Here is a 13,332-nt window from a genome sequence, read left to right as displayed (position 1 = left end):
AAATAAGCTCAGCACACACTGGGAACGGTGATGTGGTGAGTAAGAAGAGGGTCCGAACAGTTATCGCTATTCAGATTGGAGAATCCATGATCTTGTCGAAATCGGCGGTGAAATACCTCGGCGTCATGATAAACACGAAGATAAGCTTCTTCAGCTGAACTACATCGTCAAAGGTCCCTTATCCAGCAGGCGTTGCTTGCTAATGAGCGCGGCTTACCCCCTCAGTAAAGAAATATACCGTAAGCGCCTAGCGCAGATACAAAGACTAGGGGCTCTGCGTATATCATACCGTCTCGGAGCCAGCTGTAATGGTGATAGCGGGAGTTATTCTGATCGCTCTCCATGCTGCCGAGCGGAAGCTTATATACCTCAGGAAAAGCAAGGGAAATAAGGAAACTGTCTCTTGTGAAGAGAGAGCCCGTACCCTCTGTGCAAGGCAGCAATTTTGGGAAACAGAATCGAGAGGTAGATGGACCACGCATCTCATAAAAGCCTTGCGGCCACGGTTCAATCGAAAGCACGGTGATTGTTGCCTAACCCAGCTGCTCAGCGGACATGGATATTTTCAATCTTACCTGCATTGCAAGGACGAAATGAATGATGGCTGCCACACTTTTTCTTCTGCAGAAGGTGAGGGTGTCATCGCCATCATCTTTCAATGAAAGGGTATATTGGGTGCCCGGACATCATAGGTGTGGTAAGATTCATGGGCCGTGGTTATCTATGGAACTTTAGTATGATAGCCAACGCCAAAAAACTTTGTCTGCCTTTAAATCGTTGCACTAGAGGCACTGGTACAAAGGAAACCTTTGCACCTTACAATAAAGAGGAAAACGAGACTTACAGCATACACTTCAACTGAATGTCATCTGAGAAATCACTAACTCTGAAACAGGAGCCCATTTCATGTTGCCGGTAATCAATAGTTGAAACCTCAATAATTAGAAACAATTGGAATTCCTGGCAAGGCAACAACCAGATACTATGGTATGCGAATGAATTAAAAACAAAATAGAAGACAGGAGCAAGGATACTGAATGAATCCGTAACGCGCCATGTAGGCACCCCTAGATCAACAAAATGCTGTATTTCAGGCAGAAGAGCATGCGATAAACCTGTGCGCAAAGAGAATTTACTCAACAGTCTCAAAAGCTATTGCTTCATTTCAAACTAGATCTAAATATTGTGGGAATGCCAGTGGAAGATCCCGACAAAAAAATGAAAGAACTTTAAAGTGAACAGCGGGACGGTAGTGACGGCAATGAAAAAGTAAGGACCCCTCCCTATCACCATTTGATATACTGATATACTGACAGGTCTAATAACCCGTCAATGTCCCCTACGGAAACACGTTATATATCTGCATTGAAGACCCAATAAGGAGGGTTCGTAATGAAGTGGAGAAGACTTCTAATGTCATACTTTATTGCCCTGCCCTTATGTGGTAGACCTATAATTTTTTAGGAATAGCAATCTCTCATTCTAACCCAGGTTATCTACCCATTCATCTATGCATGTAAAATTTAAATAGCACTCTCATAAAATCTACACAAAAAACGAAGATGATGAATGATATCTATAGATTGAGTGATATTTCTAAGACGCATAAGATCCGGTTACAATCTACATTCAGGGCCGTAGGGTGAAAATTATGCGAAAAATTAGGCATGTCGTAAAAATTATGCTCGCGCTTATTTCTATTCCTTGCCCAAGGGAAATCTCTACCTAAACTTGTGCAGCTCAGGAAGAGGAGCAATAGGTTAAATTGATGGCCACTACCAAGGAAGGCAGGAAAAACGGGGAAGCTCATTGGGAAGAATGACATGAGTGTTGTTAAACCACTGACCAGTTGCGATAATATCCACAGTAATTGGTGCGATAATATTCAAACAGTTGGAAAGCAAAGAAGCGAGACTTTTGACGATCTTGCACTGTCCACTACCAATTCAAACAGAAAAGAACCCCTTGCTGGATGCCACCATAACCCTAATGTCTTGAACAAATTCCTTGTTACATATTGTCCTCAGAGGGAGGAGCTAGTAAATGGCTTACTTTACGCTTGAAGTAGTGAAAGTAGATATCGAGCTCCGAAAAGAGTGTCCGCACTACGTGCATTACGAGAGGCGGTGTGGAACATTATATCAGAGTTGGCAGAGCAGTACATAAAGCAATTACAAAGTTTGAAAAGGGTACACATATCAAGGGAAAGGGAGATTGATAGTTACCCCGTGGAAGAGTCCTTTTGTAAAACAAGGTCCGAATGAATTTACGTTGTTCAACTTCAAAAGCGTGACAGTCACAGATGCAGAAGGGGGACCAGATTACAAACCAATATTTAAGTATGTTTCTAACAAAGGAGTTGAAGAGTGTTAAGGAGGGTTGAAATGAAGGAGGAGGAACGTAGGAAAAAATCAGACATCTTGGAAGCTCTATTGATGATGTCAACGAAGTGGGAATTGAAATGAAGTTTGTCATTGAATATTACACCCAGGTCTCGGAAGGAGGTCAGGAGTTAAAGGGGTTTTGTTCACTAAGAGAATAGTTAAAGGATTTTGGGAAGGTTTAAGTGAATAGCTCATATAGTGGTAGTTGCTGACATTCAGTGTCAGCTTGTTAACCGAACATCAACGGACCAGTGTCAAAAAGGGGAAAGAGTTTGGAGAGGAGAATGTTATGGTCAGTGGTATCAAAGGCTTTGGAGAAATCAAAGCATTTATCAACGGAATTGATAAAGACCAAAAGGATTGAACCGTAAATCTATGTTTCACGAAACCATGCTGCTCTTTGACAATGAGGTGATCGAAGTGCGCGATCAACCAGTCGTTGATCTTTCGAAGATTTCGAAATAAGAGGAGAGAAGAGAGATGGGGCGGTAGTTCACAGCAACAGAAGGGTCTCCGCTCTTGCGGATAGAGATGATAAGGACATTTTTCCAAAGATGGTGAAAGTATCATTCCCCTCGACTTTTGTAGGAGGATTCTTCTCTCGAACGCGGCACTTTTTCTTGCTAAGAATCCAAGTCTCAGACGAGGACTGGCAAGATCATCAAGATAATGTCACCTTTTTTGGGTAAGGGGATAATCAAGAAAAAATTCAACTTTGGAGGGATTCAAAAGAGAAATGGAAGATATACAGCTGGTGCCTCCGCAATGAACTCACGGTGAACGCTAGGAAGACTGGACTAGTTATGTTCGCTACGAATGTGAAGTGGGTAGCGTATACCACCTTAGCAGGGGCGGAAATCCAGCTGGCACAAACAGTCAAGTACTTAGGAGTACATTTCGACTCCAAGTTAACGTGGAAGCACCATATCCAGGAACAATATCAGAAATCCTGCAGATTGGTCTGGCGCTGTAGAAATGCAATAGGTAAGACTTGGTGACTTTCATCAAAACGAATATACAGTATGTATATATCCATAATAAAACCCATTTTGATGTATGTATGCATCGTCTGGTGGCCAAGACTGACCTTTGCTAACAGCAGGGAGCTGCTAACGCAGATTCAGAAACTTGGTTGCCTAAGTATTACTGGAGCAATGAGTACTACCCCGACTGCGACACTTGAAGCTATCCTGAATTTACCCCCCATTCATTTGAAGGTGAAACGGAAAACAGCCAACGACGCATATAGGCTCGATACTATTGGGGCGTGGAAGGGCGGCCAATTACATGGTCATGCGTCTATCTGGAAATTCCTTGAACAACATGCGGTAATTTTGATGCCGACCAATCATATGTTTTCCAGATTCGTCTTTGAAAAGACATACACTATCGTAACCACCAAAAGAGAAAAATGGTCGACAAATGGCCATGAGTCTTTTCAGATTGCAGACTTAATAGGGGTGGATCGGGCGCAGGGGTGTTCTCGGAGAATCCAATTATAGAACTGGACTGACCCCTTGGAAAAATGACGACCATATTCCAGGTGGAGATATATGCCGTTTCATTGGCAGCAGAAGAATGTCTGCGACAAAAATGGAGGGGTCACACCATTCGAAAATGTTCCGACAGTCGGGAGGCATTATCACCGCTAAATTGCAACGACATATCAAGCCAGTTGGTGGGGAGTTGTCAGCAAGTGCTGCTGAAACTTGGCCGACTGACCGAAACATTCCTGATGTGGGTGCCGGGGCACTCCAACATCGCTGGTAATGAGGAGGCTGACAGACTGGCTCGCCAAGGGTCTGGATCCACAATGGTGGGGCCAGAACCAGCTCTTGGAATCCGACCATCTACTGTCAAGTCTACTCTGAAAGGTGAAATTGCAAGGATTCACGCAGCCGAGTGGAGAAATTTGGAATTTTGCCGGCGGGCGAAGCCTAGGACAACTAGAGCGGCATTTTGGTTGTCCCTTAAGAAGTAGGACATGAAAACCCTAGTAGGGCTTTAAACGGGACACTGCTCCTTAAACTACCATATGGAAAAGATTGGGGTAGTGGTTGCGGCTATGTGCAGCCAATATGAGGAGGAGGAGTAAACGGCCCTCCACTGTTTATGCAGCTGCCCGGCATCCTCAGATCTCAGACGAAGACACCTTGGCAAGGTTTTCTTCAATGATGAATGCGCACACTCTCTGCATGTGGAAAATGTTCTCAGATTCGATAAAGCCTGCGAACACCGTAGGCGGGAAGCCATTGAATAGGCAATTTACGGGGATAGTACAATGGGCATAACAATGGCCTGAGTGCTCGGAGCTGCGGCTTCCCCCAGTAAACTAAACTAACTACTAGCCAAAGAGGAGTCAACTGTTTCGGAAGAAAGGTAAGATGAATGGATAGGAGTAAAGACCGAGGAAGGATGATCCCGAAGAAGTTCACAATCTGATTTAGAGAAAGAAGTTCGAACATCCAATTTTATATTAAAAGCGGGAAAAATGAACGAAAAGCTAGAGTCAGCCTTCGATGCTACTTAAATATTGAGAATGTGCACTTTTGATCAACCAGCAGACGAACGTAGGATTATAAATTTGTCCTAAATTCAACATTACCAGAGCGTTGATATCTCAGACAGGCTTTGTGTTTCGCTGGAAGAGTATAACATATGCAGGAGTTTGTTTTAAATACGAGGTCAGTAAGGGTAGCTTCCAAGAATTAAGCGAATGTTATCCTCCTGAAGTTCTCAAGTCTTTGTTTCACCACTTCTTGGCTAACATATTGATTAAGGATTTTGGACGGATAAGTCGTTGTCTTTTTGGTAATTGATGCCATGTTTAGTGCTTGCATGTTTGGCGGGGCGGTGTCGATACCTGGGGCCGATTAAAATCTGTGTCTGGATAGCATGTTGCAAGGTCTTAAATTGAAAAAAAAAGTTGATTTCATTAGTTAGAATCAAACAACTGCAAATGTCACACCATTCGACTGCTTCGCCAGGCGGGGCTAACAGCCTTGGACAATATTACCATACCGAGCCAGTTGTAGAACTGAAAAAGTTAACAACTTGAGCTGCCGGGGCCTGATTCCGAAACGATGGAAATAACCAAATTTTGACACCAAGCCCTACACTATTGCCTGCTCTTACGGTTTAAGAAGAAAAGATGCACACAGTCGTTTAGAGAAGTTTTAACTTCTGCCATCAGGTGAAGGTTTAAGGTCCCTTAAGCAGGGGTAGACAGGAAAATTATGTTTGACGATATTTGGGGCAAATCGGCAGGGGTGCACGGCATTAGCAGTCATTATAAGGAAAAATGGGAATGAGTCATGCCCTTAAGTTTCAGCTTCCCTCAATTTAACGCGAAGATAAATCGGAAAAATTCCCTTCAACAAACACACCGCATCACTGTTGCCCTTTAAACATTAAGAACGCATTTCGCTATGAATTGCATAGGAAGGACGCGATATAAATAGAAGAAATACTGGATCAAATATGACACCGGTGTTCTTGGAACTAACCCCCTCCCTCTTTTCGAACGTACCTTTCTAGGGAACGCTGTTGATTACAAGAACTGGCACTCATTTTAGGTTAAGACGAACGGACGAAAAATTGGAGGTGTATTAGGCAAGCTCGACTTCATTCAGAATTTGATCTGCCATTTCACTCAGGACACGAATGGCTCCTTTGGCTTTACGTAAGAGAAACGTTCATCCATTTGAAGTTGTTTCCCTGGCTCCAGTCAAATTAAGTCTAGACAAACTTCTCGCCATTTTCACTAATGTAATAACAAGGAAATTGCCTTACGCCAGCCATCATTAGTCGCGATACTACGAACACGGCATGGGTCATGTCATGTAAAGGAAACTTTCTTAGGTGGACGTGGTTTTGTGTTCTTAAGATGTTAGATAGCTTGAAAACCTCACCCTCTAAAATGGCGAAATTAATTTGACTCACAATTGTGACTAATCCCTGGATTATCAGTTAAGGGCCCAATGGAGATTTCAAGGGGTCATAATGGGCGCATGAAGACTGTCAATAGAGGGATGGAAGAATCTCCTGGAAATATCCTCCCAAACTCCAACCAATCACTCAATGCTTTGTTTATGAAAAGCCTCGCTAGAAACCAGCTCCCCGTGCAACCACCAAACTCCGATTCACTTAGCAAAGTTGCTCCCAAACCGCCATCAGCTGTTCCCCATCCAACCCTTGTTTACATCATCTGTTCGACAGTGCCCCGTCAACCAAAAGACTTCCTACAGAGCAACCGCAGCGACCGTCCGTCCATGAACCCAACACCAAATCCAGCGCCTAACCAACAAAAGTTCCGGCCAAGCGTCCGCTCAGCCAACGCGTGATCTGAAAACAACTCGCCACCTCTAATCCGGCCTGCGCCTCGCCATACCGACAACCGAAAAAATCAACAAATGAAAATGTCATCGAACGTGCGTGAATGTGTCCGTCACCATTGGCACGGAAAATCCTCCAATTTCCACATTTCCATGCACATTCGTCCACGACCAACAATGCAACCAGAAATTTGCCAACAACGCAATACTTGCCCGGGCCCACGGAACATGGATATGCACGGGAACCCGTGCTTGGGGCCTAACCACAAATCAAAGCACTCAAAGTGTCCGTGGAAAATTTTCAGCCATTTTGAGTCGACGTCGCGGAGCAAGTCGCCACTTTGGGGCTCGCGAACACACCGAACCCAGCACGGACTGCAGTGATTTTGCCACGACCGAGTCGCCATTTCCTCGCCACGGCAAAGTCCCATGCAGGCACACAGCCCCGGCCCCGTGCACTTCGCACGGGACTCGTCCACCACGTACGGCCGCAAGACAATAGAAAACAGATGCGCCCCGTTTTCGGGGGCAGCCATTACGCCATCCGCTCCGTTATCCATATTGAAATCGAACGCACGGATGGCCACATTTCGCGACGAAGCACACACGCATTTTCCTTCACACCGAAACTCACCTTTCATTTAATTGCTCATCGGTGCCTGGAATCGGATGCACTACAAATTGAAGCGAAGACATTGCTCCCTTCGCCTTTTTCTCCCCCAAGATTTCGTACGACGATTTTCGCGATCGACCGTACTCCACTCCTTCACGCGAACTCGAAACGTAAAAACTATCTTGGTTGCGATACTCTTCGATACAATTTCAATTATAGTTTACAAAAACATCACTGAATTTTGCAAAGATTGATTTATGCGATTTTCTGTTTTTCTAAGCCAACAAAAATTTCTTTCTACACACATTCGTCGACGAGATTGATAGTTCGCGATCTGTTCAGAACTAAGTACTAGAGCGACTGGACAGCCATTTTTGTGGCAAGAAATTGAGTAGATTTTCGACGAGACGCGCGACATCTTTTGGTTGTGGAAATGTTCGCGCGAAAATAATTTTCTAGAAATTTTTAATGACAAATTCGAAAAAAATGAAGAAGAAAAATGCAGCATATACAGGTCATCTGCCCCTAACCCAGAAAATCTTCAATTAAACCTCTAGTTTTTCGACTACCGCGTGAATGCTCGCTCACCTAAAAGACTTCACCAAAAGAATTATTTCAAACTCGAACAATCGTTCGCGGAATTATTGCAGATTTCAGAAAGATTCCTGGAAAAGGAATGGAGACGTAGAATGAATTAATAAACTAAATGATGTACCCTATCAGTAAATTGTAGGGTTTCGATGTTTAAAATCAGGAACAATTGCACCCCCCGCTTCCCGTATCGTACTCATTTACGTTTAAAATGTCTGAAAAATATTTAGAAAGGTGGCGCACCTAACGAATTTAATGATATGTTCATATGTATCTTGTCCAAATCATATAATATAGTTTACCATAGGAGTTGAAACCATTTAAAGTACACAATAAAAATCAGGCGGCTATCTAAATAACATCGCCGAAGGCGCTCTCAAACTCGGTTGTGAAAGGATAAGGGATTGATAGCTTCGGTCTGAATGGAAGGAAGTAGTTGAGAAAAGTGCAGGAAGTTTTGCAGTCTAGCGAATTCCTCACTAAGGATAATAACTTCCTTAGTGGCAGTTAGGTATAAAATGCAAATCCATTAGATGAGGAGATCTGTAATGGCCACTTCAGCAAATCCCCGTAGGCAGCGGATGAAGTGGATTGAGTTAATGAATTTTTTTAAACAACAATTTTTTATTTCCTAGAATGGGTCAACATAAACTTATAACTAACTTAGGGACTACCTTAACAGTTAAACTTAATCTAAGGTATAACATAAAGCTTAACCTAACTTATTACTAACAAGGTTATGTGGAAAAAATATATACATTTCATTTTGGAGGAGAAGTCGAAAGAAACCTCCACTCGTTGAGCATATATAAAAACAGGGTGAGACTGGGAGGGAAAAAGGACTGGGGTAGGATGGGTGGCATGCGGGAGAGGGATGGGAATTAAAAGCTGGAAGGGGTGCTAATGATGATTAGGTTTAAAAAATTGGGAGTCGGAGAAATTGCCTGTGTAGAGGACTACTCTACCTAGGGACTCGAAAGGACGGTTCTGGGATTGGAAGGATAAGAGGATCTGGGGAAACAGATGGGTCCGAAGAAGGTTATCTTCAACGATCTCTATCTTCATGGCTTTGGAGACAAGAGGATTGGGACGGGATTGACACTTAACAAGGAAGTTGAGGGCATGACGGGCAAGGAAGGCATCGGGGTTTGACAGGACTCTTAGAGGATCCACGGAAGGGGCGGTACTAGCAAATATTGCATAGTGGTGACCCTGGATGTGAGAAATGCATTCAATTCGGCCAATTGGAACCTAATACGGGAATCTCTGGCGAAGATTCATGTTCCCGCTTATCTTGCAGCTATTATCAACAGCTATTTACAAGAACGGAGGCTTTGGTATGACACCGATGACGGACCCCAAGAGTACGTCCCACAGGGCTCCGTACTGGGCCCACTGCTGTGGAACATCATGTACAACGATGTTCTTAATCTTCCCCTTCCGAAGGAAGCCACGGTGGTGGGCTACGCCGATGATATAGCGCTGGTTGTTGTCGCAAAGCATCTCGAAGATGCTGAGTTATACTCATGCGAAGCGATCAGTGCTGTTAAGGGTTGGCTTGAGAGTTCTGGTCTGACACTTGCGGAGGAAAAAACGGAAGCAGTCCTTATCACCAAGCGCCGTAAAAGAAATTTTGCCCGTATTCAAATTGGGAATCATATCATCACTTCTAAGCCTGCCATCAAATACTTGGGAGTGATGATAGATGGGAAGCTTAGCTATAAAGCACATGTGCAGTATGTCTATGACAAAGCATCCACTGCGAGTGTGGCCCTGGCAAGAATAATACCGAACGTGGGAGGGCCATGGCATGCTTGCAGGTTGCTTATAGCTAGGGTAGTGAGTTCGATCCTGCTCTATGCAGCTCCAGTTTGGGGAAAGGCATTGCAGGTTACATTTTACATTTAACGGTAGTAAACTGAGTTCAGTCTACAGAAGAACAGCCCTAAGAGTGTGCTCGGCATTCGGGACTGTCTCAGATGATGCAGCATTCGTCATTTCTGGAATGATGCCCATTGACATCTTGGCAGACGAGATGACGAATATATATAATACGAAGTCTATCTCTCCTTTATCGCAGACGAAGAACGCCGAAAGGGAGAGATCGTTAAATAGATGGCAAGAGCGTTGGGAACGCTCGGGAAAGGGTCGGTGGACACACAGGCTCATTCCTGCCATCAAGGAGTGGTTGGAGAGACTCAGAGATTAATTATAATCTTACTCAGTTTCTCACGGGGCATGGAGGATATCGCCAGCACCTGTTCAGGTTTAAACTGGATACCTCACCCCATTGTCTAAACTGCGATGGAGTCCCAGGGGACCCAGAGCATGTATTCTTCCACTGTCCAAGGTTTGTGGAGGAAAGGAAGAGCCTAGAGGAGACTCTAGGAGAGGTGCTTGTGCCAGGGAATCTGGTGCGAAGAATGCTAACATGTCAGGAAGACTGGGATGCGATCAACTCCATGGTCGTAGCTATGCAGAGCAAACTGCGAAAGGCAGAGGAGATCAGAAAAGCGCGGTTATGTACGCCGCGTAGAGATGAAAGGGGACGAAGCTAAAATGAGCTGACTCCGCCCTGTGATGTAATACCGTACGGTGGTTCCACGGGGCTTGGAGGGAGTCGGGGGTGGTTTTAGTGGGTAAGAATCCCACACGCTGGCGTGTCCAGGCCAGTGTCTTTTGAAGATTTCCACCTTCTCAAAAAAAAAAAAAAGGACTCTTAGAGGATCTGATTGGAAATGTACTTGGAGGGGTCTTCGTTTTTAAAGATGTTGGCGCAGTGGCGAAAGATCCTGCGCTCCTTGAGGCGTAGTCGTTCCATTTGGGATGGGGAGCAATCAGACCAGAAAATAAAGCCAAAAATGAGGAGTGAGCGGGTAAGCTGCTTATAACAAAACAGCTTAACATTTTTTGAAGTCGGGATATTTAAGGATAGGATATAAGGACCTGAAGGCATCAGTTGCACGGCCTAGAGCATTCGTTATATGAGGGACGTGGGAGAGGCGGGAATTCATTGTCACTCCGAGGTAAGTGACTTCTTTAACGGTCGGAATGGGCTCATCGTGGATTGTAAGTGACAAGGATCTAATGTCACTCCACATTTTCAGTGTCATTCTCATGTTTCCATGGAAGACAATGGTCTCGCACTTGTCAGGATTTAAGGAGAGTTTCCAACGGGTGAAATAGTGGTGAAGTTCGTCGACGCGCTTCACCACGGGAGATGTCTTTGGGGGCAGTATGTAGGATTAGGTCATCCGCGTATTGGAGGATCCGGATGGGACACGGGTGTCGAGGTGGTTTGGGGATGTATGCGGTGAACAGAGAGAAAAGAGTTGCAGACAGGAATGAACCCTGAGGAATGCCGGCGGGGCAAGTATATGACGTGGAAAGGTGCTGCTGGATGTTGACTAAGGAGAAGCTAACAGAGTTGCGGATGTAAAGTGAGGATTTCGGAAAGCTTGTACGTGAGCCCGTATTGCCATACGGAGTCGAAAGCTTTCCTTAGGTCGAGGAGACAGGCTATGGTGGGTGTCCTCCGATTGATACCTAGGAGGATATCAGTCTTGAGGACAAGCGTACTTAACTGAGTGTTTAGTTCAGTTGGCGAATTTGAACTCGGGGAGAGTGTTGTTGGAAGTATAGTGCTCGTCTATGAGGGATTTGATGACTCGCTCGAAAATTTTGGGGGAGGAAGATAGGATGGAGATAACTGTCTTAAGTTGATTAAGGTTCCTTTTTGGGATGGGAACTATGCGAGCACTTTTCCAATCGGTGGGGAAGTGAGCATTGAGGAGGCAGTGGTTAATGATAGAGGACAGTGTGGTGGAAATGTTGGGAGCGCACTTTTTCAGAAAAGTGGAAGGGATTTTGTCGAGACTCATTGATTTTTTGTTCTTGGAGGCTGCGGTTATAGCTTCCACTGAACTTGGGCTGATAAAGTGGATGGGAGAAACATCATCATAATGATCGGGATGTATAAGGGGTTGAGCGAAAACGTTTAGGTTGGGACTGGGCTGGTAAAAAGTTGTTGCGGATTGGAGTTGTTCTATGGTTTCGCTCACAACACTTTCGACGTGTTGATCACGAATGTGGAGGGTGTAGTGGTGCGCTTGAAGGAAGTGGTCGGCTTGTGGGAGAATGGTAGTTTGTTGGGAGGACTTGCCTAGACGAGGACACGTTTTTCTGAGTTCCCTGAAGGTATCAAGGTTCAGTTCTATGTTGGAGAGGCGTTTGTGGAGGTGGTTGGTGCAGAGGGTTAAAATTCTATCGCGGATTGACCTGTCAAGGGACAGGATTTCGTCACGGAGAGGAGAGGATTGCAGAGAGTATCTATTTCTAAACAGCCTCCGCCTTAGGGTCCGTTTGTATTTAATATCCTCGAGGATATCGTTTGGGAGCGAGATCAGGTTGCGGAGTTAAGGTATCAGCTCGTCACGTACTTGCTGAATTACTTCAGTGTATTGACGCACTGTCCAATCTATAGTATCGTTGGAAACTGTTTCATTGATAGGGTTGAGGAGAAGTTCAAATTTGGATTTAAGAGTGCGGTTACTGAGTTTTCAGTTCCCCTTCTGCAAGTCAGAGACTAAAGTAGGAGAGGGCCGGGTGGCTCTGTCGGGGAGTGAGATCGGTTAATGAATTTGGTTATCATAGGCTCCTACTAAGAAGTAACAACCGCGAGACAGGTACAAGCGTTTCGCGAAATACGGACTATTTTAGTAGGTTGCAGATTAGCACTGCTTTATTCCTCGCAGCGATAGGATCCCGGCATCATCAGGTAGCGTGTTCGACTTGAGGTAATCGCAGAAACAGACTAGACAGCGCCGATTGTGGCAAAGGCGGCTGTAAAAACAATACCATTTCATAATTCAACCAACAGTTTGAGCACTCTGGAACTATGCCATCCTCAGTCAGACAACTGCAGTTGAAATTCTAAAGACACTAAAGCAGAAACTTTCTGGGGGCAGGGTAGGGCATTTACGCACAGAGTGTTGGACTCCCGGTTCGGTATGTCGTCAGATTACCGACTAAACACCTCCCCATCGAGAGGCTAGTCCCCGAACTCTCCTGCCTTGCGGAGCCTTCATGTCAGGGGATCCCTTTCACCAACGGGAGGGGAAAGAAGGAAGGGAACTGTTAGTTCAAGAAACCCCCTGCCATCCGGTTTTTCCACCGGTCGAGCTCTATCTTCTTAGCAACGAGAAGGACTCGAACATATGTTGTGTCTAGGGAGATTCCTTGTGTTTAAATGCTGACGAATCCCATCCCATCTTCCACAAGAAAAAAATGTGTGATGGGCGTCGTCCACAACTCCATTGCAAAACACACAATCCGGAGATCGTGCCTTTCCAATCTTGTAGAGGTAAGACTGAAAACCTCCAAGGCCAATTAAAAATTGGGTAAGGAAATA

General features: G+C 44.9%; 1 protein-coding gene across 8 annotated transcripts in view; it reads right to left on the bottom strand.

Annotated features, from left to right (window-relative positions):
- Window positions 1–7,687, bottom strand: part of LOC119659324 (E3 ubiquitin-protein ligase hyd) — a 52,238-nt gene extending 44,551 nt beyond the window's left edge. For all 8 annotated transcript variants that reach the window (XM_038067351.1, XM_038067355.1, XM_038067357.1 and 5 more), the window contains exon 1: window positions 7,353–7,687. In XM_038067351.1, the coding sequence (XP_037923279.1) occupies window positions 7,353–7,414 (62 nt within the window). In that variant the 5' untranslated portion in view covers window positions 7,415–7,687. The remainder of the gene's footprint in view (window positions 1–7,352) is intronic.
- Window positions 7,688–13,332: the final 5,645 nt, after the last annotated feature.

The sequence above is a fragment of the Hermetia illucens genome, chromosome 6, assembly GCF_905115235.1.
Source record: "Hermetia illucens chromosome 6, iHerIll2.2.curated.20191125, whole genome shotgun sequence".
Lineage (NCBI taxonomy): Eukaryota > Metazoa > Arthropoda > Insecta > Diptera > Stratiomyidae > Hermetia > Hermetia illucens.
The sequence above is the reverse complement of the archived record's forward strand: the minus strand, read 5'-3'. Positions and strand labels throughout refer to the sequence as shown.